The sequence below is a fragment of the Ruditapes philippinarum genome, unplaced genomic scaffold (assembly GCF_026571515.1).
Source record: "Ruditapes philippinarum isolate M1 unplaced genomic scaffold, ASM2657151v2 ctg3325_1_1_1_1, whole genome shotgun sequence".
NCBI classification, from domain to species: domain Eukaryota; kingdom Metazoa; phylum Mollusca; class Bivalvia; order Venerida; family Veneridae; genus Ruditapes; species Ruditapes philippinarum.
Genome location: NW_026861347.1, coordinates 48322 through 74831, shown reverse-complemented (window position 1 = coordinate 74831; position 26510 = coordinate 48322). Strand labels below are relative to the sequence as shown.

General features: G+C 33.5%; 1 protein-coding gene across 1 annotated transcript; it reads left to right on the top strand.

The window, feature by feature from the left end:
- Positions 1-25428, top strand: LOC132715324 (26S proteasome non-ATPase regulatory subunit 4-like). Its single transcript, XM_060698317.1, has 9 exons — positions 1-139; positions 3450-3590; positions 4662-4773; positions 10982-11068; positions 15223-15291; positions 16714-16775; positions 21427-21830; positions 24270-24355; positions 24914-25428. The coding sequence occupies exons 1-9, from the start codon at positions 114-116 to the stop codon at positions 25079-25081; spliced, it is 1155 nt and encodes a 384-aa protein (XP_060554300.1). The 5' UTR covers positions 1-113; the 3' UTR covers positions 25082-25428.
- The last annotated feature ends 1082 nt before the right edge of the window (positions 25429-26510 follow it).

The window sequence follows — 26510 nt, the reverse complement described above, 5'->3', positions numbered from 1 at the left end:
CCACCCTGGCCATTCGAAGTGGCTTCAATTACATTCGGAACTGCCTCGGCTATTATCTATAATTATCCGCACGGAAAGGGCCGAGTAGTTGCGATTGTAAACACCGTTTCAAGATGGTTCTCGAGAGCACAATAGTTTGGTAAATATTTTTTAACGTCCTGTACTGTGTCCATGCTATTTACATGTCACTAGTACTTAGTTTAACTAACTTAAATTGAGTTTCGATTGTAGAAACAACGTTAAACCCAAAATATTTTGCTGTAAAGTGAAAGTACTGACAACACTGATGTGACGAAGCATAAATCTCACTGTTGTAACTCAGTGGGTGGGGTACACTTTTCTCAACGACAATAATTTTATTGCTAGATCCTTGAACCAGAAGTGTATATAAGGTTTATATATTAGATATATATAATAATTATATGCCTGATTCGTGATTCGTGCCTTCCCATCGATTCGTGACCTAAATAAATGTCTGGTAAAACATTAGTTCTGGCTTCCAAAACTTTATAACGTTCACGTCATGTCATATATATAAACGGGTACGCTGAAGACCTTAAGCTAGTATAACATAGCCTAGGTCTGGCTTCCAAAACTTTATAAGCCGCTATTTAACATTTTTGTTTTTCATCTGATGCAGCATTAAAGTTTTGGATTAGACCCGTTACGAAACCTAACCAGATTAACATAAGTTGGTTTAAATGTGATTTAACCTTATTTTTCTCTTAAAAATACACTTGTCCTAATCAATTCTTGTGCATTTTACAATAAAACAATTCACGAATTCGAAAACCTAGCTAAATGCCGTTTTCCGGTACTTTCTGTACATAGCTCTGGGGAATTCACCTAATGGAGTGTAATAGCGAACTCGATGTTTTCGGCCTTTTTTAAAATTAGATTGAAATAAAACAGTTATTTCTTTATAAGAAAATAATTAAATATCATTGTATGAATAATTCCATAGAAAAAATAAAGTAAATACACAAGTTTACACCAAAAATATCCTTATTTATTATGGAAGATGCCACTACGTCTGTTTTAATTTTATTGATTTTCAATATAAACAATTTATTTTTTGAAAAATTTGTAAATGATTTTAAAGGAATATTGATAATTTTCAAATACATCAATTTTTTTCACCTTAAACGGTAGAATAAAGATAGAAAAATAGAAATATCATGTAACTGTGTTATGTACTTCTTTTGGTGTAATTCCCCAGAGCTAAATCCGTAAAGTACCGGAAAACGGTGTTTAGCAAGGTTTTCGAAAAGGTCAATTATTTTAATATTGTTCAATACCATTTAAGGTATCAAAATATTAATACCATCATTAAAATTGCCCTTCTAACTGTAAAACATCAATTAGGACGACTGTAGTCGGCCATGACATTTTGGTGCTACGCGAGACCTTGTATGAAATCAAGAAAATTTCAATTGGGAAGAGGCCTTTTTTCGGAGTCTGTTATATGAGTAGAAAAATCACTGACCATCATCTGGACGAATATAAACAACCCTCATCTGATTGGTTGATTTATTTCCCAAAAATATACCCATAAATTTCAACAAAAAAAACCTTACCAATCAGATGAAAATTCTGTCAATAAATGCTTGATTTGTGGTTGGGAATGTGTATTTTTAGCTGGCTTTATAATTTGCACAGCAACATGGTGGCTATGCTAGAAATTGCCGAGTTTGTTTCAAAAGGTTAAATAAAAAGAGAGCGATGTATGGGGAAAATTTGGAGTCAAAAGTAGTTTGTAAAGTTTGCCATCTAATTATGCTGTAGGGGTGTAACAATACAGCAAAAACCGTATTGCAATATATTGCCATTTTGCTGAAGCGTATTGCAATATATTGCAATACGTACTGTTGTGTATATGTTTTGATGGAGTAACATTCATATACTTTTATTATATGTTTATATTTTTAGTAGAAACTTAATAAAAATGTAAGGAATAAATTGAAAGTAAAGTGTCACACAATTTGATAAACAAAACTAGTCGCGTGTGACCTTTCACATCTGGGCCGCTTATGTAAATTATGCGGCCGCTTATTATTTTTAAGTGTACTAGTTGTCGAATACTTTTATCTTACGTTGGCGCCAACAAAATTCGCCAATTAAAGATTTTATGTGAAATTTGTACAAAATTAGAAGGCAATTAATTGAAAATTATGATTTTTATAAAATACCGGTTTTCCAAACATCGTACCGCGGTACGAAATTTATTTTTTCATATTGCAATATATCGGTATACCGGTAAACCGTTACACCCTTACCATACAGCAATGATTTTTTTCAGTGTATTTTACAGCCGAATAAAGGTTGTTTCCTCTAGCCCAAAATTGGTATATTTTCCCCTAAAATGCATATATTTTCCCCTACAATGCCTTGTGCTCTTCCTTACCAGAACCATGACTTAACAGCATCAGTTAGAAGACAGAAATCTGTCCATATAGATAGCCTCTGCTATGTACCAATTGAATTAATTTTTTTCCCCCATAAAATGTATGGGTAAATTCCATAAATTTGCAGTTGATGGAATTTGATTTCAGGTTTCCCCATTTTCTGATTTATCGCGCTATACTTTCCCCTTCAGAAAGCCACAGGTTGTTTTGAAAATTGGAAAAAAAATCACTGTACAGAGGCAATACTACCAGAAATTTAAGGTCACATATTGACAGAAAGCATTAGTCTGTGATGAGTCCAGTTCCCGCGAGTTATAAATAATTCTTATAGTCGTAAATTTTTTTCGGGATTATAAATAACAAGAGAACTCAAGTTTCATCTTGTTTTGTTGTACAGTTTATTTAAACCATGCATAACAAACAAAAAAAGACATTTTGGATAATTTATTCCAGTGTGTTTACATATCTAAAATTTGTTTCAGTATATCAAAGATATATACCCTTCGATATACCGATACAAAAAATTCTATCAATGACAGCCCCACAAGCAACTGTGACATTACTGTGACTATAAAAATAATTTTTACTTATAATAAGTATAAAAACCTATTGAACTTTTATGCTCCATTTCAGACTAAAATGAGATATTTATATTGTGTCACTCCATAAGAAAGGTCTTTAAATACAAAAAGTTCTTATAGTTATAACTGTTTATTCATATTATTCAGTGTCCTGACACTGTAACATATATATAACATGTCTTGCAGGCATATTTCTTTTACAGATTTATTTATATTAAAATGTGTTGAATTATTCTAGACTAATATGGCCTTGACTTTTAATTTACCTTGACCATCAAAGGCAAATTATTGAAACTGATTTTGTCATTTATTTATCTATTAACAAAAGAACATTAATTTTGACATGATGTTTAAATGTGACCTTTGAGTGACTCATATGGGAGAGGGAGGTTTATGGACATGTTTGCAGGGATGAGTATTAAATTATGTTAATATTTATGAAGCTTTTTTTCTTTCTTTTCAGTGTAGATAACAGTGATTATATGCGTAATGGAGATTTCTTACCAACACGTTTACAAGCTCAACAAGATGCTGTCAACTTAGTGTGTCATTCTAAAACAAGATCCAACCCTGAAAATAATGTTGGACTCATTGTTATGTCTAAGTAAGAACTTATTCACTTACATAAAATTAGGTACTTATTATCATGAGATTAGGGGTGTGACTGAGATTGGCATTACATTGCTTTATATGGTGATATGATAATTGTTATGTGATTTTTTAATTTGAACAGGGTGTTGAGTTTTGGTCTAAAATTGTGAAGGACTGTTAAAAGTGTTTTCGAATCAATGTGTTATTCAGTGTCCACTTATATTATAACAAAGAAAATAGCTGTAACACGAATAGCGCTTACCACAAAAGATTTTTCTTCCTTCATTAAGTTAGATTCACATGAAAGTCTTGAAAGTTATTTTCATAAAACAAAAGAAGATAGCACCTCAGATATTATATGCCATGCACATCTGCAGAAATTTGTTATATTTTGATGAATACAGTCATGTATAATGAATTTCAACAGTGGTGAATGATTTTGCAAGCTAAAATTCGAACCCTGACTGTATTCACAGTAGATTGAATTTTTTTTTTGCTGTTTGAAAGAAAGGCATTATTCTAGCTCTGAATTGTATTGTGTATATAAAAATCATATCTTTGTCACTGGAACTCTCACCACAGTGATTTTTTTTTGCAATTTTCAAAACAACTTGTGGCTTTCTGAAGGGGAAAACATAGCGCAATAAATCAGAAAATGGGGAAATCAAATACCAACAACTGAGAATGTAATTTACCCAACATTTTATAAAATTTTCAATTTCATTTCACTTTAACATGCATGGTACATAGCAGAGGATATCTATAGGAACAGCTTTATCTTCTAGCTGATATTAGTCAGATGCTTTTAAGTCATGGTTCTGGTGAAGAATGTGCACAGGGCATTTTAGGGGAAAATATTAGCATTTTTAGGGGAAAATATACCTATTTTTGGCTAGGGGAAACAGCCTTTATTCGGCCGTAAAATACACAAAAAAAATCACTCAATTTCATTAAATTACATGTTTAAAGATAATAGTATTCCACCAAGATTAAAATAATTTGAAATATGATAATGTTTAAAAGCCATCATGTGTTATAAGTCACTAAGTGATAGAATTAATGCTGATAATAAAATGTTTTACAGTGTAGAGGTATTGACCACTCTCACAGCTGATGTAGGAAGAATTTTGAGTAAGCTGCATCAGGTACAACCAAAGGGAGAAATCAAGTTCTGTACAGGTGTCAAAGTAGCACATGTAAGTATTACTTCGTAATGGAAAAAATGACATAAATTATTAAATATTGACTCATTTCGCTTATAAATCATCAGTTTTTCTTTCAAATACAGAGATTGATTAAATTGCATTTCGCTCAGCTGTGCACAAGTACTACTAAAAAAAGCTTTTTGATTGCAAGTTGTCTGTTGTTGTTACCCAAAATTTCCTTCAACAGTGTTTCCTCCATACTGGTTGGGGACCACCAAACCCGGACGGCCACCAAACCCTGACGGCCCTGAAAATGCTTAATTTAGTATTTTCTTTGTTCAGTGATTGTCTGTCACTTTTTTTATCAACATTAAATGTATGTTTCTTCTAAAATTAAGTAAATAAATTTATTTCAAGCTCCGTAAAAGGTAATATTTTATTTTAATGTCTATTTCAAGAATGTTGACATTGAAATTTGGGGGTCAAGAAAGCAATGCCTGATCTCATATACCAGCTATAATCATTTGCAGAGTAAACAATAGAATTTCCAAAACTTCAGCATTTGTTGCTGAAATAATGTACATGTATATTATATTAAAAATCAAAAATCAAAACACCCAAGCTTTGATCTGAATTAAATCACGCCATGTACATATCTGTCCGGACACATGGTACTGTAGAGTAGACAATTTAGGTAATTTTGATACCCTCCTTGACGAGCCTCAAGTGTCTATACAATTAGAAATAAACAAACTAGTTTGTTAGTTAGGATAAGAACCTAGCTGTACTGTGTCAAATTTTTAGGTCTCTGGGTTGGAAATTATGAAATCTTTATGAACAAATGTTCAAAAAGTGTCCGGTTGATGGTCTCCGACCAGTAGTGACCAGACTTCCAGACTTAAAAAAAAAAACTTGTCAGATATTTAGTCTAGCAAGCTCGAGACAGTAAAACAAATTTATTTAAAATGATTTCTAGTTAACTGATTTAATTCAGTTGTGTTTTATTTCTTAGGGGTGTCATGGTTAGTAAAAATGCTGAATGTTTATAACCATGTTAAACATTTAACCGACAGTACTAATAAAATTCTTAGATTTTTAACATTGACTTTGTTATGCTCCCGAAGGGTGAGCATATAGTCGCCGCTTTGTCTGTCCATCCGTCTGTCCATCAACAAGAGGTATCAACATGAAACTTTGTAGGTAGATAGATCTCATTGAGTAGGTGTGCAGTGCACAAGAACTGTAACTCTGCCTTGCCTAATACTTGAATTATTGCCCTTTGTTTATTTGTACACTTTGAACTTTGTGCAGGACATAACTCTAAAACAATAAGTTATCAACATGAAACTTTGCAGATAGATAGATCTCATTGAGAAGGTTTGCAGTGCACAAGAACCGTAACTCTGCTATACCTTATTTTTGAATTATTGCCCTTTGTTTATTTTTAGCTCACCTGTCACAAAGTGACAGGGTGAGCTTTTGTGATCGCTTTTCGTCCGGCGTCCTGCCGTAAACTTTTGCTTTAAATGACATCTCCTCATAAACCACTGAGCCAATTTCATCCAAACTTCACAGGAATGTTCCTTTGGTGGTCACCTTTAAAAATTGTTCAAAGAATTTAATTCCATGCAGAACTCTGGTTGCCATGGCAACCGAAAGAAAAATCTTTAAATATCTTCTTTTAAACAACCCTAAGAGCTAGAGCTTAGATATGCATATAGTAAAAACTTAAAAAATCTTCTTTTAAAGAACTGTAAGAACTAGAGCTTAGATATTTGGCATGAAACATCTTCTAGTGAATGTCTACCAAGTTTGTTCAAATAAAAGCCCTGGGGTCAAAATTGGCCCCGCCCCAGGGGGTCATTGATTTTCCCTATATGCATATAGTAAAAACTTAAAAAATCTTCTTTTAAAGAACCCAAAGAGCTAGAGCTAAGATATTTGGCATGAAACATTTTCTAGTGGGTGTCTACCAAGTTTGTTCAAGTAAAAGCCCTGGGGTCACAATTGGCCCTGCCCCAGGGGGTCATAGATTTTCCCTATATGCATATAGTAAAAAATCTTCTTTTAAAGAACCCAAAGAGCTAGAGCTAAGATATTTGGCATGAAACATCTTCTAGTGAATGTCTACCAAGTTTGTTCAAATAAAAGCCCTGGGGTCAAAATTGGCCCTGCCCCGGGGGGTCATTGATTTTCCCTATATGCATATAGTAAAAACTTAAAAAATCTTCTTTTAAAGAACTGTAAGAACTAGAGCTTAGATATTTGGCATGAAACATCTTCTAGTGAATGTCTACCAAGTTTGTTCAAATAAAAGCCCTGGGGTCAAAATTGGCCCCGCCCCAGGGGGTCATTGATTTTCCCTATATGCATATAGTAAAAACTTAAAAAATCTTCTTTTAAAGAACCCAAAGAGCTAGAGCTAAGATATTTAGCATGAAACATCTTCTAATGAGTGGCTACCAAGTTTGTTCAAATAAAAGCCCTGAGGTCAAAATTGGTCCTTCCCTATATGCATATAGTAAAAACTTAAAAAATCTTCTTTTAAAGAACCCAAAGAGCTAGAGCTAAGATATTTGGCATGAAAACATCTTTTAGTGAGTGTCTACCAAGTTTGTTCAAATAAAAGCCCTGGGGTCAAAATTGGCCCGCCGCGGGGGGTCATTGATTTTCCCTATATGCATATAGTAAAAACTTAAAAAATCTTCTTTTAAAGAACCCAAAGAGCTAGAGCTAAGATATTTAGCATGAAACATCTTCTAATGAGTGTCTTCCAAGTTTGTTCAAATAAAAGCCCTGGGGTCAAAATTGGCCCCGCCCCAGGGGGTCATTGATTTTCCCTATATGCATATAGTAAAAACTTAAAAAATCTTCTTTTAAAGAACTCAAAGAGCTAGAGCTAAGATATTTAGCATGAAACATGTTCTAATGGGTGTCTACCAAGTGTGTTCAAATAAAAGCCCTGGGGTCAAAACTGGCCCGGCCCCGGGGGTCATTGATTTTCCTTATATGTGTATAGCAAAAACTTAAAAATCTTCTTTGAAAAAACCCAAATAGCTTGATTTTAGATATTGAGCATGAAACATCTTTAAGTAAATATCTACAAAGTTTGTTCAAATAAAAGCCCGGGGGTCAAAACTGGCCCTGCCCCAGGGGTGTCATTGTTTTTAACTATATGTGTATAGTAAAAAACTTAAAAAAATCTTCTTTTAAAAAGCCCAATGAGCTAGAACTTAGATGTTTAGCATGAAACATCTTCTTATGGGTGTCTACCAAGTCTGTTCAAATAAACAAATAAAAGCCCTTGGGTAAAAATTGGCCCGGGGGGGGGGGGGTGGGGGCTATATACAGGTGAGCGACCTCAGGGCCATCATGGCCCTCTTGTTACACTTTGAACTTTGTCCGGGACATTTAACTCTAAAAGTATAAGAGATATCAACATGATACTTTTCGGGACATAACTCTGAAAGTATAAGAGATATCAAAATGAAACTTTGTAGGTAGATAGATCTCATTGAGTGGAAGTACATTGTTAAAGAACCATAACTCTGTCTTGCCTTATTTTGGAGTTATTGCCTTTTGTTCATTTTGACACTTTAAATTTGTTCGGGCCATTTCTCTAAAATTATAAGAGATATCAACATGAAACTTTGTAGGTAGATAGGTCTCATTGGGTAGAAGTGCAGTGCTAAAGAACCATAACTGTGCCATGCCTTATTTTGAAGTTATTGCCCTTTGTTTAGTTTTACTTTTGTCCGGGATATAACTATAACATTATTAGAGATATCAACATGAAACTTTGTAGGTAGATAGATTTCATTGGATAGAACTGCAATGCTAAAGAACCTAAACACAGCCTTGTCTATTTTTGGAGTTATTGCCCTTTGATTATTTTTGAATTTTCCGCGGGACATACATGTAAATCTAAAATTATAAGAGATATCAACATGAAACTTCATAGATAGATTGATCTCATTGAATAGAACAAGAAAGGATAAGTAAGAAGAAAATTACACGTCAACACCAGGGATGTTTATGTTATTTTATTATCTACCGGTTTCGACCTACCGTGAGGTCTTCATCAGGATAAATTTTGACAGAAATTTGGGCCTGAAGTATTAAAAATGTGTAGGATGGTAAGTCACATGACTGACCAAAATAGTAACAAAAAATCTAAAAATAGAATAAGATTTGGCTTATTGCCAGAATGTTGTTAAGTCCATGTGTAATAGTTAAATAAGTTAAAATATCATAGTTTTACAGAGTCCAGTGCTTTCTGATTATTGAAAAGTTCCATAAATAATAATACACAAATAAATTGTTCTTTTGTGTCACCATAAGTTTTACTATTTCTATGTTATGCACTTTTTTAATGTAAATATTTTTGGCATCAGTAGTTTTAATGTACAGTCTAGTATTGAGGTTACCATGTACATCTTTTAACTATTTAACATAAAAAGTGAGCTTCTTTCATGGCTGGCGATTTCATATGTAATTTTGATAAAGAAGTGAGAATCGTTCAAGTGGGCCAAGAAGGAATACCATTCCTCACAACGATGTGGCCAAATTGTAAAAATGTCATCAATATATCTGCACCATATGAGTGGTTCTATTTGTTGAGTGGCAAGAAATCTCTCTTCTAAGTACGCCATGGATACAATAGGATAATTCTGGGTATCAAAGTCAATATGTGCTTCTTCCCACTGTAATTGTGAAGTTGAGCTGATAACTGGTACTTTTGGTAAGAATGATTTAAGGATGGATTTTGTTCTGATGTACTTTTCTAAGTATAAAATATTATATTGTGGTCGGGTCTTTTGAACATGAAGTTTCTTTGAGAATTTAAATCTTGAGATTTTTGGTTCGTCAATTTTGCGCTGTTTCTGACCTTCCGTTGTTTGTTTTATCTTCGGATTTAATTTAGACCTTTCCTGTTCCGGAAGTGTTGCTATGGACGTTGTTGCCGAAAGTAAATGTAATTTGGTTTCTGATTGGTCGGATTGTGTGAGTGAATATATCTGGTTTCGTTTTCGATGCAATTTCCCTTTCCAAGGGCTCCGATGCTGCATTGAATAGAAGTGAAGTGCAAAAAAAACATAACTCTGCATTGCCTAATTTTGGAGTTTTTGCCCTTTGTTCATTTTTTTTTATACTTTCCCGTGTCTAAAACCTTCTCGGGGTACATCACCAGGTTCAACCCGTTCTTGTTTCTTTATGACAAGATATAACATTTTGTTCATATTTTGTTGTACTCAAAATGATTAGACACAATACATATCCGAATATGAAGTAACTATTTTCAGGGCTTTTTTTCCTTCTATAACAGGGGCCAATATAAGGCCCGCCCCTTCACAATTCAAAATTGCACCTTTTTTAGTGGCGAAAAAAAAATCACAATTTCAAAAGAAATTTCACAAAATTTTGGGACTTTGTCTTTGAAATACATTGTTTACCTTCCGGTAAAACATGATTTACGCCAATTTCAAGAACACAGAAATAGTTTTAATCAAGTTAAATGGTTTAAGCACATGTTAAGCTGGTTAAGTATGGACTTGAAGCAGATTTTCCAGTTTCATAATGTCGGTCAATGCCAAATAATATGGGTTTTTTTTCACAATTTTATGACAAATCACACTTTTTTCACAAAATGAACAGGTCCAGGCCCCTTCACAATTTTGACAAAAAATGCCCTAATTTTCCTTTAGGGCTGTCCTGTACTCGATCAGATTGGAAAAAAATACTTTGTTGAGTACAACTAAAATATGAACGAAATATCATATCTTGTTATAAAAGAAAATTTATGTATATATAATCAATTTTAATTATTTTGTTTGCCACTTTGTCAAATACTAATCTCGGTAAACGGTTATTAAATTTTATAACCTGTTTTTAGTTAAAGATGGACCAAACCCGTTTAAACGGATAAAAGTGACACCCTTATTATCTTTCATTTTCTTTTATAAAAAAATGTCAAACATGTGTTTAACAATGTTTTTATAATGGATTTAAATAGGAGCATGTTAAATGTATAATAACTGAAGAAAGTAACGCTGAATGTGCAGTACTGTGTCATAAAAAATAACAAATTGTAAACAAAGTAGTATTTTGACTTCCATACAAAATACTAGAATCTCTATAATAAAACAAAAATATCAGTCATGTTTGTGAGGAATAATGGGCCTTAAATTATTTATATCAATGTACATTCATACATTGTTAATGTAAAAGAATATACCAATATTAACATTGATAATTTCAGCTTGCTTTGAAGCATAGACAGGGTAAGAATCATCGTATGAGAATTGTTGTGTTTGTGGGTAGTCCAGTAGAGGATGATGAGAAAGAGGTAAGTTTACTAATGCAAGTTATTATGTCCAATATAGAGACAATGATGCTTTTAAACTCATCTGTCACAAATGAAGTAATGTTTTAACACATGCACTATTTCAGATACAAATATGAACTTTGTGATATCAGTTTAAGATCTAGATTTTATTTCTGCTTTTGTTTATAGTTTACCATATTACTTGTTCCTTGTCATGGAGAGATTTTATATTCAGGTGAGCGATTTTGGGGCCATCATGGCCCTTTTGTTAATGAGAATCCCTCAATATCTGTCCCCTAAAATTCAACCCTGTATGGATATATTTTACAACTTTTAGCTTGACAAAACAAAGTATATCGAGAGCTGTCCTACAGTTACTGTACCCCGGCGTCCATGTCTGCGTCCAGGTTTCAGTTTTTGTGCAGTAGAATATTTTTAACCATAATTTCTTTATTTCTTAAGGTATCAACTTAAAATATATGTTCCTTATCATCAACAATCCACCACCAACTTCCTAAATAAAGTATCTACTTCAGTTGCAACAAGTTCTAGAGGCAGTTCTCTAGAAATCATAAATTACTGGATATATTTAAAATGGAGCCTTAAGCCCAACATAATGCATTTAAACATGTTCATACAGTACAAACTTATTTCTGCTGAAAACAATGCAGTTTTTGTGTCACCTTGAAAAAGGCGACATTAAGGGGTTATTTTCATACATTATTTTTGTCCGGGCCATTTATCCTAAACTATAAAAGCTATGGACTTGAAACTTCATAGGATGATTGATCTCATTAAGAAGTGCAGTGCACAAAAACCGGTTCAGTGTACTTCTTATTTTTGAGTTATTGCCCTTTGTTTTTCATATTTCATTCTTGTCCGGGCCATTTCTCCAAGACTATAAAAGCTATGGACATGAAACTTTAAAGGATGATAGATCTCATTGAAGTGCATTGCATAAAAACTGGTACTCTGTACTTCATGATTTTAGAGTTATTGCCCTTTGTTAATTATTATACCCCCACCACAAAATGTGGGGGGGGCTATAATGGATTCGTTTTGTCGGGGTCGGCCCGGCCCGGTTCGGCCCCGGTGGGTTTCCGTCGGTCCGTCCCCATTTTCGTGCCCCGCTCTATAAGCTCCATACCAATTGAAGGATTTTCTTCAAACTTGGCTCAAATGTTCACCTCAACAAGGGATGTGCAGAACCCATGTTGCCCATGTGTCAGCTCAAGGTCAAGGTCACAATTGAAAGGTCAAATATCAAACAATCAAATATTACACAGTATGTCGTGTCCGCTCTGTAAAGTTCCTACACTAATTGAAAGATTTTCTTCAAACTTGGCTCAAATGTTCACCTCAACAAGAGGATGTGCAGAACCCATGTAGCCCATGTGTCAGTTGAAGGTCAAGGTCACAATTGAAGGTCAAATATCAAACAATCAAAATATTACACAGTATGTCCTGTCCGCTCTGTAAGTCATACACTAATTGAAGGATTTTCTTCAAACTTGGCTCAAATGTTCACCTCAACAAGGAGATGTGCAGAACCCATGTAGCCCATGTGTCAGCTCAAGGTCAGGGTCACAATTGAAGGTCAAATATCAAACAATCAAATATTACACTATATGTCGTGTCCGCTCTGTAAGTCCTACACTAATTGAAGGATTTTCTTCAAACTTGGCTCAAATGTTCACCTCAACAAGGGGATGTGCAGAACCGATGTTACCCATGTGTCAGCTGAAGGTCAAGGTCACAATTTGAAGGTCAAATATCAAACAATCAAATATTACACTATATGTCGTGTCCGCATCTGTAAGTCCTACACTAATTGAAGGATTTTCTTCAAACTTGGCTCAAATGTTCACCTCAACAAGGGATGTGCAGAACCGATGTTACCCATGGTGTCAGCTCAAGGTCAAGGTCACAATTGAAGGTCAAATATCAAACAATCAAATATTACACAGTATGTCGTGTCCGCTCTGTAAGTCCTACACTAATTGAAAGATTTTCTTCAATCTTGGCTCAAATGTTCACCTTCAACAAGGGGATGTGCAGAACCCATGTCACCCTTTTGCCGGCTTAAGGTCAAGGTCACACTTGAAGGTCAAAAATTGACTTAGAAAATATTCTGAAATTTTAACATTTAATTTGAATATTTCTGAATCTAGAAAAGGTTTGTGCTTGAAAACTTAAAATGTATTTGAAGTGTCACAATTAAGATATGCTGGTCAAAGTTTCATAATTCTGTATTGCATTTTAACAAAGTTATGCCCCTTTTTAAGTCTTCAAATTTACATACAATCAAATATAATAACAATATGTCGTGTCGGCTCTATAAATCCGATACTAATGGAAGAATTTTCTTCAAAACTTTACTCAAATGTTCACCTCAACAAGGTTATGTGCAGAATTTATGTCACTTTTTGTGCCTTCTAAAGGTCAAGGTCACACTTGAAGGTCAATAATTGACTTAGAAAATGTTTCTTAAATTTTAACATGTACTTGAATAATTCTGAAACTAGCACAGGTATTTGTTTTGAAAACTTTAAGATATATGAGATGTCGCAAATCAGATATGCAGGTCAAGTTTTCATTACTCTGTTTTGCATTTTGACAAAGTTATGCCCCTTTTTAAGTCTTCAAATTTACATACAATCAATACTAGACAGTATTTTGTGTCGGCTCTATAAATTCTATACTAATGGAAGGATTTTCTTCAAAACTTTACTCAAATGTTCACCCCAACTGGGCGATGTGCAAAACCCATGTTACCCGTGTGCCAACAGATTAAGGTCAAGGCCACACTTGAAGTCAAAAATTTGACTTAAAAATAAAATGTTTAGTACATAGGGAAAAATGAAAAGGTTTTTTGTAACTGTTTCGAACATGATTGATGATAATTATATTTATACTATTACCTGTACTGTTAGTCTTTTTTTCACCAGAGATAATTTCTTTTTATGTATTTATGCCACACAAGTTATTGCCTTAACCACCTTTCCAAGTCCTGTTCTGTCAAGGACATTGGTGGGGGTATGAATCGCATTCAGCGATAGTTCTAGTTATACTTTGTTTTTGTCCCGGCCATTTCACCTAAACTATAAAAGCTATGGACTTGAAACTTCATAGGATGATAGATTTCATTGAGAAGAAAGCAGTGCACAAGAACTGGTACTCTGTGCTTCATGATTTTAGAGTTATTGCCCTTTGTTAATTATTATACTATATTTTTGTCTGGGCCAAGTCTCCTACACAATAAAAGCTATTCAAGCTACATCAATACTGATGTAGCATTGTTACAATCAGTTCAAATGCCACTAAAGTTCAAGGAACATGTACATTGTAAGAGCTATACTGTTCACAAGACGACACATCTGACTCGCAGAGTTCTAGTTTTTTCCTAATTCTTAATTCCTTATCCTTAATTTATCTCATGCTAAATTATTACCATATTTAACCCTTTACCTCATATGTACGCGAAACAACGCACTTTCGACCCCCCCCCCCCCCCCCCTTTTTTTTTTAGACCTGAAATAGTGAAAAAATGTCCTATTTGGGCCCAAACACATGTTTTCGTTTGAGAAATGTTGCTAAAAAAAGTGAGCACTTTTTCGGCACCGCCCCCCATCCAAAAGATACATCAGGGGGTTGCCAGAAGGGGGATGTGCCCCCTTCTGTTTGGGGGGTTTGAAGGGGCCCCTCATCGCCAAGAAAATTTTGGATTTGCGAGAGGCTAAAAATGACCACAGGTCGATCATAAGGTAACATGTAACCAACGCTGAAAAGCCTTTGACTCTATCTCAATCCCTTGAGAAGTTGCAGCACATTGAAATAAATTTTAATGGAAAAAATCGAGGCAAAATAGTGATTTTTGGCAATTTTGAGATGTCCCCTTGTTGCCATGGTAACAGGAAATTTAAGACTGAGCATGTCGTTACAAAGGCAATGGTCCAGTCAACGTTTGTGCCAAGTTTCATTAGTATTGAAGCATTTTTCATAGTTTCATAGCAGTTTTTTGAACTTGTAACAGGAGGCTTTTCAGTGAAAATGGCCATGTTTCACAATATGCTCATGAGGGAAAGGGTTAAGAATTTGTATACTTCTTTATAAGTCTAAAAAGTCTTTTCTTTTTTCATTTGAGATATAACATGTAATGCATTTTTGTCTCTCAGATAGTCAAGCTTGCCAAGAAACTGAAGAAAGAAAAAGTGAATGTGGATGTTATCAACTTTGGAGAGGAGGTATATGTCATTATTTGTTTGTAAGAAATGAAATGTTTGGTTTTAGCTGTAAAGCTCTGCCAGAAGGAAAAACTGAATCATAAAACTTAATTAAGAAGTCATTAGCCCGATAACTAAGGAGCATTATGTACATGTTACTCTACATTCTTTGAAAATATCTTTAATTTAAAGTAGATGTTTTGGTAATAATGGTTGATTTGAATGGACTTTAATATGTCTGCCATTATTAATAAGTGATAAGCAAGTTACTATTCTATATTACACTATTTAATAACCATGATAGTGTGACGGGCACACATACAATGGTGAACAAATAAGAAGTACATTTATATTGCTATTTACAGAAAAATCATTAAGCACTACCAGCTATAACTACAACTCATTTGCAAGTTTATATGCCACAGCAGCATATGTGATGTATTGGAATATATCTATATTTACCTCTGTGTGTCTATTTGTGTGAATCTAATTTAATATAGTAAATAATGAATTTAGAAAATTTCCAAAAAAAACAAAGTCTGATTTCAACTTAACTTGTGAAGATTGTTCCTTGTGTGAAAGTCTTCTAAAGTTAGTCAAAGAATTTGATTCGATACAGAAATCTGTTGCCATGGCAACCATAAGGAGTAATAGGAAGAAACTTAAAATCTATTTCTATAGAACCACCAGGCCAAGGGCATAGATACTTTGCACAAGGCATTGTCTTGTGGACTTCTATCAAGATTACAACTCTTGTGTAATAACTGACCCCAACCTCTGGCATCATGTGATAGAGTAAAAAAAAATAAAATCTACAAAACTGCATGGGCTAGAGCTAAAATATTTGGCATGAAACATTGTCTTGTGTACCTGTACCAACATTGTTCAAAATATAGTTCTAGGCATCATGTGATCCTTAAATTGACTCATCCCTAGAGTAAAAATTAAAAAAAACCTTAGTAAAATTTACAAGGACTAGATCTTGGAAATTAGTCATGAGACATTTTCTAGTGGGCCTTTACCAGAATCTTCAAAATATAGCCCTTGGGTTAGAATTAGGGCTTTCCGGTAGGGGAATGAAGGAAGTAAAAGGTTTTTACCTAGTATCTATATAATTGAAAAAGAAATTTTTTGATGCAGCAAATAAACATATCTGCACATTATCTTTCATTTGACATGCTGAAATATTACCTTGACCTTCTAAATTCACTGGACGCTACTGCATTGTCACAAATTTAAATTAAATAGAAACAAAAAATTAACTATTTCCATTCCTACTATTTATTGTTGTATAATAGAAATTTTGCACAAATGCAATCTTTTATAATTAATGTATTTAAGAATAAAGGCAGCCTTTGCATATTTGAAATGTTAATCTTAAATCAATATTTCTAAAAATGAAGTGGTATGTTTTTGATTATTTCCTTTTAATTTATAATTCAGAGTCTTAACACAGAGAAACTAACAGAGTTCATCAACACTATCAATGGCAAAGATGGAACTGGGTAAGCTTTAACTTAATAATGTGTGCTGTTTTCATGATTGTTCTAAATAGCATATTTGTAAGACAGCTTTATGCATTAATGATTCTGATGCACATACTAAAATTAAATGGTATATCAAAGGTACTAATATATGTGCTGTGTGGGGTAATTCTTTCAAAGGCATTTGATACATAATACTGATCGAAGACTAGAATCAATAGAAAATGAACAAATAAAAGATATTTTGGTACTAAACTTAATTCTAGCCATTTTATTTAAAAGACAATGAAGTGATCAGTTGTTCTGAAATAGAAAATATATGTACCGGTAATGAAATTAAAAAATTAATCTCTAATACCTTAAAGCTGCACGCCTGCAGATGAGCCAAAATATTTCAAGAAAATAAATATTGAGAAAAATGTACTAAAATTTTCAAGATCCAAGTTATAATTAAAACGTTACATGCTATTTAAGAGTGATTTTTCAGTATTTTATCACCATATTTCTACTGCGTTACTAACGCAGTAAGGACTGTTTTTGCATATGTTGATCACTTCTTGGTAATTTTCGTGGATTGTAAGTGCCGATTGCAATATATAAATTACATTATTTGTTCACCTCACAATATTTTACTTTTCTTAACATTTCCAAAATTTTCATGAAAATTAACATGAATATCTTGAGGTGCGCTGCTTTAATACAAGCTATCAAGAATATTTGTTCAACTGCCATTGTGAAAATGAACTCTTATTTATAGTTTGAAAAAATCTCAGCAGTTATCACATATAAAGTTTACTGTGTTTAACCAATGTTATAGGATATGTTTTATCAATTTCCTTTGTAACATAATCCTCTCTTTGACACATTTAGCTGCAGGTCACAAATAACAAAAACTTCATAGAAAGGAATAAAGTTTAAACAGATCAAACATGTTTTTCACATAATGTGAACTGTAAGAAAATATATATATATTGACTTGTTTCCCTTTAGTTATACATCATCACTTTTTAGCTCACCTGTCACAAAGTGACAGGGTGAGCTTTTGTGATCGCTTTTCGTCCGGCGTCTGTCTGTCCATCGTCCGTCCGTCCGTAAACTTTTACTTTAAATGACATCTCCTCATAAACCACTAAGCCAATTTCGTCCAAACTTCACAGGAATGTTCCTTTGGTGGTCACCTTTAAAAATTGTTCAAAGAATTTAATTCCATGCAGAACTCTGGTTGCCATGGCAACCGAAAGAAAAAACTTTAAATATCTTCTTTTCAAAAACCATAAGAGGTAGAGCTTAGATATTTGGCATGAAAAATTTTCTAGTGAGTGTCTACCAAGTTTGTTCAAATAAAAGCCCTGGTGTCAAAATTAGCCCCGCCCCGGGGGGTCATTGATTTTCCCTATATGCATATAGTAAAAACTTAAAAAATCTTCTTTTAAAGAACTCAAAGAGCTATGGCTAAGATATTGAGCATCAAACATGTTCTAATAGGTGTCTACCAAGTTTGTTCAAATAAAAGCCCTGGGGTCAAAATTGGCCCTGCCCCAGGGGGTCATTGATTTTCCATATATGCATATAGTAAAAACTTAAAAAATCTTCTTTTAAAGATCTAAAAGAGTTAGAGCTAAGATATTTAGCATGAAACATGTTCTAATAAGTGTCTACCAAGTTTGTTAAAAAAAAAAAGCCCTGGGGTTAAAATTGGCCCCGCCCCGGGGGGTCATTGATTTTCCCTATATGCATATAGTAAAAACTTAAAAAATTTTCTTTTAAAGAAATCAAAGAGCTATGGCTAAGATATTTAGCATCAAACATGTTCTAATAGGTGTCTACCAAGTTTGTTCAAATAAAAGCCCTGGGGTCAAAATTGGCCCCGCCCCGGGGGGTCATTGATTTTCCCTATATGCATATAGTAAAAACTTAAAAAATCTTCTTTTAAAGATCCAAAAGAGTTAGAGCTAAGATATTTAGCATGAAACATGTTCTAATAAGTGTCTACCAAGTTTGTTAAAATAAAAACCCTGGGGTTAAAATTGGCCCCGCCCCGGGGGGTCATTGATTTTCCCTATATGCATATAGTAAAAACTTGAAAAATCTTCTTTTAAAGAAATCAAAGAGCTATGGCTAAGATATTTAGCATCAAACATGTTCTAATAGGTGTCTACCAAGTTTGTTCAAATAAAAGCCCTGGGGTCAAAATTGGCCCCGCCCCAGGGGGTCATTGATTTTCCCTATATGCATATAGTAAAAACTTAAAAAATCTTCTTTTAAATATCCAAAAGAGTTAGATCTAAGATATTTAGCATGAAACATGTTCTAATAAGTGTCTACCAAGTTTGTTAAAATAAAAACCCTGGGGTTAAAATTGGCCCCGCCCCGGGGGGGTCATTGATTTTCCCTATATGCATATAGTAAAAACTTAAAAAATCTTCTTTTAAAGATCCAAAAGAGCTAGAGCTAAGATATTTAGCATCAAACATGTTCTAATAGGTGTCTACCAAGTTTGTTCAAATAAAAGCCCTGGGGTCAAAATTGGCACCGCCCCGGGGATCATTGATTTTCCTTATATGTGTTTAGCAAAAACTTAAAAAATCTTCTTTGAAAAAACCCAAATAGCTAGAGTTAAGATATTAAGCATGAAACATCTTTTAGTGAGTGTCTACAAAGTTTGTTCAAATAAAAGACCTGGGGTCAAAATTAGCCCCGCCCCGGGGGTCATTGATTTTCTTTATATGTGTATAGCAAAAACTTTAAAAAAATCTTCTTTTAAAAAGCCAAATGAGCTAGAGCTTAGATGTTTAGCATGAAACATTTTCTTATGGGTGTCTACCAAGATTGTGCAAATAAAAGCCCTTGGGTTAAATTGGCCCTGCAACGTTGGGGGGGGGGGGGGGGGGGGGCCTATATACAGGTGAGCGACCTCAGGGCCATCATGGCCCTCTTGTTTCGCATTAACACATATTACATTTTGATGTATATTTTTAATATAGTTTATGGATAATCTTTTTGTACTGAAAATACTTCAGAATTATTGAATGTTAAAGAATAATCAACATAAACATCATCATTTCTAGCTGCATTATATGAAGAATAGTGTTGATATCCTAGTACTTACCTGAGTGTCAACTTAATGCAGGTTTTTGTGTGCACCCATTTGTACAACTACATATCAACTGCAGTAGATATTTGCCTTTTAATTCACACATGCCAATAAGATTATAATAAAAGGTTCCAGGGCAAATAACTCTAGCATGGGTTTTGATTGAATGATTGCCCAATGTGAACTGAAATAATTTCTGGTGCGAGTACAACATCAATCTTAAAAACTTCTAAAAGTATTCACTTTTAACTTAAAGACGTTTTCGGGAGTTTTCATATAGACATATAGATAAACGAGAACGGTGACCCATATTTTTTTTTCGCTCAAAATGTTTCTGTTCATATTCTTACAACATGCCAAGTTTAAAGAAATTCTATTGAACAGTTTTAATTTTGCCTATATGTCTATATGAAAATTCCAGAAAACGTCCTTAATACATGTCATCGTGATTATAATTTGTAGGGATGGCAACGAGTAACCGGTTAACCGAGTACTCGATCGAACGTCCGAATATCGGTTAACAAAATTGATATTCGATTACTCGGAAAAAAATATTTAATTTCTACTATTTCTGCGATTTAGAAAGATTAGTTCAGAAATTCTGAAATGTACACGTATCTGTACAAAATACTTGTTAAGTGCAATCAAAACATCCTTGCAGAGGTGTGAAAATGTTATCGTAAGTTTAACGAGGCGATCAGCAGTTCGACACGCGCATGGGATTAAACACAGTCCTGTGTCGTTTACGTCATTCGGCCTCTTATGATATTTAATCACCTTTAAATATTAGACAGTTTGTAGCCGAAACTTGACGAGACCGAAAGTCGCGCGAAATATCAATTTTCCAACATTGCGAGTAGAAAAATGCATAGGCTACAACATAATTTTCCTTATACCTTTTCGTTTGAATTATAAATGATTTTCATTATACTACACTTCTATAAGAAATTTCAGAAAATGAAATGTAGCTGTCAAGAAATAAATTTTTGACCGACGGATGAATACGTAATTTTTGCAAAACCGGCCACGCCTTTTATAATTTTGGTTTCCGTTTCCAAATGCTACGTTTATACATAGCTAAGATCGGAACCAACATCAAAAATAGTCCGGCACTTCATATATGGTACACAGGTACAGCATTTGTCACTAACATAATACGGAATTATCTATCATTTGCGCTTCAAGTTCATCCTGTATTTTAAGGAGAAAATTTGTAGGTATAAAATAAATGCTGTCATTGACATTTTTTATGTTTTTATTCTTGCAGTCCTATTTATAGTTACGAATTCTATGAATTGAAATAGAAAACGAATGTAGCATGCAGACAGTGATAAACTTCAAAAACTCATTGGAAATCATCCGAGTAACCGAGTACTCGATCGGAAAAATGACCGAGTACTCGAGTATTGATTTTGGTATTCGTTGCCATCGCTAATAATTTGAGATCATTATCACATGGATTTTGATTAATATATGGTCTTTGTGACAAATCAAAATGTGCTTGGTCACTATCCAAAAATAAAACCTGCCTCATCATTAATTGGTACATTTACCTGGCTCTTGTATATGGCATTGTAGGTCACATCTTGTCACAGTGCCTCCAGGACCACTTCTGTCTGAAGCTCTGGTCAACTCTCCTGTTATAGTTGGTGAGGATGGGGCTGGAGTTGCCATGCAGGCTACCGGGTTTGAGTTTGGTGTTGATCCTAATGAAGATCCAGAGCTCGCACTGGCTCTCCGAGTGTCCATGGAGGAACAGAGAGCACGGCAGGAGGAAGAGGCTAGGAAGGTACAGACAGAGTCGGCTGTGGAGGCTGGGAAAGTGCCTGCTGAAGCTACTAATGAAGAGGCAATGTTGGAGCAGGCAATCTCTATGTCAATGGGTGGACAGGAACAACAGACACCAAGTGTTCCAGACTTTGGTAGTATGTCAGAGGAAGATCAAATAGCTTATGCCATGCAGATGTCCATGCAGAACTCAGGTTAGTTATGTAGTGCCTACCCAAGAAAGGCTTTTATTTTATATCTAAACAGCTTTTTAGCTCGACTATACGAAGTATATGGAGAGCTGTCCTACTCGCCCCAGCGTCCGCGTCCAGATTTCAGATTAAAGTTTTGGTGCAGTAAAATATTTTTCACTTTAACTTTGTCATTTCTTAAGGTATCAACTTCAAACTTCAAATATATGTTCCTTATCATCAACCACATCTTATGTGACAAGAGTCATAACTCTAGCACCAATATTTTCAGATTTATCTCCCCTTGAACTTAGAATTTTCCTTAAAAAATACTATTTTTTACTGTAATTTCTTTATTTCTTAAGGGATCACCCTCATACTTTAAACAAATGTACCTTATCATCATCCCCCTCTTATGTGACAAGGTTCATAACTCTAGCACCAATATTTTTAAGATTTATCTCCCCTTGAACTTAGAATTTTTCTTAAAAAATATTATTTTTTACTGTTACTTCTTTATTTCTTAAGGGATCACCCTCATACTTCAAATATATGTACATTATCATCATCCCCATCTAATGGGACAAGGTTCGTAACTCTAGCACAAATAATTTCAGATTCATCTCCCCTTGAACTTAGAATTTTCCTTAAAAAATATTATTTTTTACTGTAACTTATTTATTTCTAAAGGGATCAACTTCATACTTCAAATATATGTACCTTATCATCATCCATATCTAATGTGACAAGGTTCATAACTCTAGCACCAATATTGCAAGAATTATCGCCCCATAAACTTAGATTTTTTTACTAGAAAAATGTTATTTTTTACTATAACTTTTTTAGTTTTAAAGGTATCTACTTTAAACTTCAAATACTTATTCCTTATCATCAATTACATTTTATGTGACAATGTTCATAACTCTTTAAGCAATTTTCACAGATTTATCTCTCTTTGAACTTAGGATTTTCTTTAAGAAATATTATAACTTCTTTACTTTTTAAGGTATCTACTTCAAACTTCAAATATGTATTTCTTATCATAACACACATGTTGTGTGACAAGGTTCATAACTCTAGCGTGACTATTTCTAGAATTATTTCCCTTGATCTTGGAATTTATGTTAACGAATGTTATTTTTTTACTATAACTTAATACATAATAATACATTATACATTTTCTTTCATAGTTTTGTCCTCCTTACTGGGTCCAGTATTTTATTAGTCGAGCTTTGCTGTCTCCTGTGACAGCTCTTGTTATTATTTGTTATATAGTCATAAAAAGATTACTCATTGGACAATTACCTAAACCATATTTTGCATCTGTTGCCTTTCGGCAATTTGTACAGTTTTAGAGATTTAGTTTATGATGGTCAAATTACTACTTTGTTTACATTTTTCTTACCCAAATAATTTCATATCCTTGGGGTGGGGGGAGGGGGATATAGAGGATATTTGTTTAGTTCAGTGTAAGATAGGAATATATTTCACCGAGTGAGCACCAAAAGGTATATTTCACGAGTGACGCAGCCACGAGTGAAATATGAACTTTTGGTGTTCACAAGGTGAAATATATTTGGATCTTACACTAAACTAAACAAATTTTCTTTTTATTTCATGCAAAGAAACGTTTTAAAAAGACTTTAAACCTAATACTGAGTGAAAAGCGCGCCAAATTATAATATAACGTGACATCATTCACCACGTCACGTCATTAATTTGGTACCCAGTACTGTGCACGCTGGTATTTCACTGAAACAACGTAAGGGGCTTAAATTCAAAACAGTGAAATTATCAAAGTGGTAATTTCACTGTTTCAAACAGTGAAATTACCAGTTTTATATCACTGATATATTTCTATAAACCACCGAAAAGCATGTAATAAAAGCATCTAACATGCTCTAAAACCATTATTTAAACCTTATTAAACCCATGTTTGCCCTTTCTTAAGAAGGGAAAAAATGCTAATAGTGCCTGAGGTATGATATGCATGTAATGATTATGACAATATTTAAAGTTTTAAGTTTCCCTCTCTGTGATATGTTTTGATCATAAAGTTGAGGGAGGGGAATGGAATTAAATTGAAAATCCTATTTTTGTGTAATTCTCTGTCTGATTTAACAACATTTATATCTGTATATAGACATGAACAAATATTTCCAGTACTTTCATGTCTTAAAAACCTTGGAGGGTCTCCAAGTTTCAGGAATATTTCTCCAATACAATCAGATTATTTAACACTGTGATTACAGATATTATACTGAGTACACAGCTTTACATGTTAGAACATTAACATTTATGTTAAAAGTAATTTGAACTTTAAACAGATTGAACTTTTTTAAATTCTCTATTGATAATATAAAGCTTGATACAAGCATTTTTTAGAATATTCATGTTAATGTCAAGTTAATGTTGATAAATATTTTCTATGTGACCTTCTATAAGTTATGATAATAATTTCAGCTGAGAATTCCAGTGCTAATACACCAGCTCCTATGGACACAGATGATACTATATCTAGTGCAGCTGGTAAATCTGAGGAAAATAAGGCAAGTTTATCCAATAACAAAACTTATATGTTAAACCACAGAGGAATTTATTATTGAAACATACCATTGTTTTGAATTTCTAGTGTAGGCAATTTGAAAAATGGATGTAAAGAACATAGCACTGACATTTTAATTATATTTTAAAAAGCTATTTGTTTATTTCTAAGATAACTTGTACTAATCTTATTTTTTTATATAAATCATTTTCTATGATTTAATAATATAACCTTGAACCTGCTGGATTTCATAAGTTCCAATGTTTGGGCAATTATCAAATTAGGAGATATCAATGTTAGTCAGCTAACCTTGGTAAAGACTAGTTATTTTATGTTCTAGCAGGTGAAGAGACAATTTAATGATTGGAAAAATTAGTAACTAAACCATATATTGGAGGTTATTCTTTTACTGTCAATTTTGAAAAATTATTTTTGATAACCTCAGAAGCAAAGAAATTTAACACTTGTTCTATGATACAATATTAGTGTAAATGTTAGCTGTAAATTTCTTATAAAGAGTTTCATAAGAGAATAATAGTAGATTTCATTGTTTCTTTTACAGGGTGAAGAAGATTATTCTGAAGTAATGAATGACCAAGAATTTTTACAAAACGTTTTGGAAAATTTACCTGGAGTTGACCCTAACAGCGATGCTATACGGAACGCAATGAGTACATTAACAAAAGATTCTGGCAAAAAAGATGATAAAAAAGACTCTGATAAAAAGTGACAATGATAATATTATAATCTTTAATGTTTGTGAAATTGTTCCTTACATATGTGTACTTGTATGTTAAAATTTTCTTTAGATTATCATTACTTTAGGACTCTGAATTTTTTTTCGGAAAGGAATGTCAGTTTCATTTTAGAATACATTATACATTTAAAGGCATAGTTTACAAAAATGGAAATACAGCCTGAAGAAGAAATAAAGTGAGGATTGAGTCAAATAATAAAATTACTGTTAGCAAATACATGCACAATATTATCCAATATTGTTTATTAGTTGTGTGACAAGTTGACATGTTTACCATTGTGCTTCATTCATTATAATTTGTCATAAATTATGTAAAATTACTAACATTATTTTTGTTATTACTGCATCCTTGTAGCTGTTATATTTATTTGTTGTTAGAAGTACAATGTATGTTGTACTGTAAACCAGAGTTTCAAGCGTTGGTGTATTGTTGTATATAATCTAGGTGCGATTATCTACTTAAACTGCTTTACTTGTTTTGGCTGCATTTCAGAATAGCCATGGGTGATTCGGGAAAACATACTGAATTGCTTTCAGTTTCTGATCTTGAGTAATTTAATTGGGTAAGAATGGGTTTTAATCAATTTGATCAGTATAATAATTATTTATTATATCAGTATAAACTGAAATGAAAGGAAGTATATAAATGTGTCTGCATCTTTATGAACCATCATTAGCAAGGGTTATCATTGGATCTAGTCAAGGTAAACACTTGCTACTAGAAGGTCCAAATAAATTATTGACCTTTTATATATTTATTGTATAGCTTTAATTAATATCTTAATTTCTATTTAGCTCAGCTATACATGTATATGAAGATCTGTCATACCCAGCATCTACCTCCACATAGGAAATTAAAAGGCTTTTTGCTGAATAATATGTTTTTACTATACTGTAACTAGAGGGATTTTTTTTCATACAACTTTAAATGTATGTTCCATACTTAATAATAACCCACATCATATGTTGTAAGGTTCGTAACTCTAGCACCCGTATTTTGAAAATTAACTCAAATCTTCCTTCTTTATTTAGTTCGACTTTTGAAAAAAAAATAGATGTATTGTTACAGTAATGTCGGCAAAGTGCTGCAACTTCTCAATGGATTTAGAGTTCAAGGCTTTTTAGTGTTGGTTACACGTTACCTTCAGATCGACCTGAGGCCATTTTTAGCCTCTCACAAGTCCACTGCCCCCTTCAAACCACCAAGCAGAAGAGGGAACAACCCGCTCTGGTACCCCCTTAATGTATCTTTTCGCTGAAAAAAGTGATCAATTTTTTGACAATTCTTTGCTGTTTTGGGCCTAAATAGGACATTTTATGCCCCCCCAAGGGAGGTATATTAAAATCGCACCGTCCGTCTGTCTGTGCGTCCTCACTTCATTGGTGTCCGGACTGTAACTTT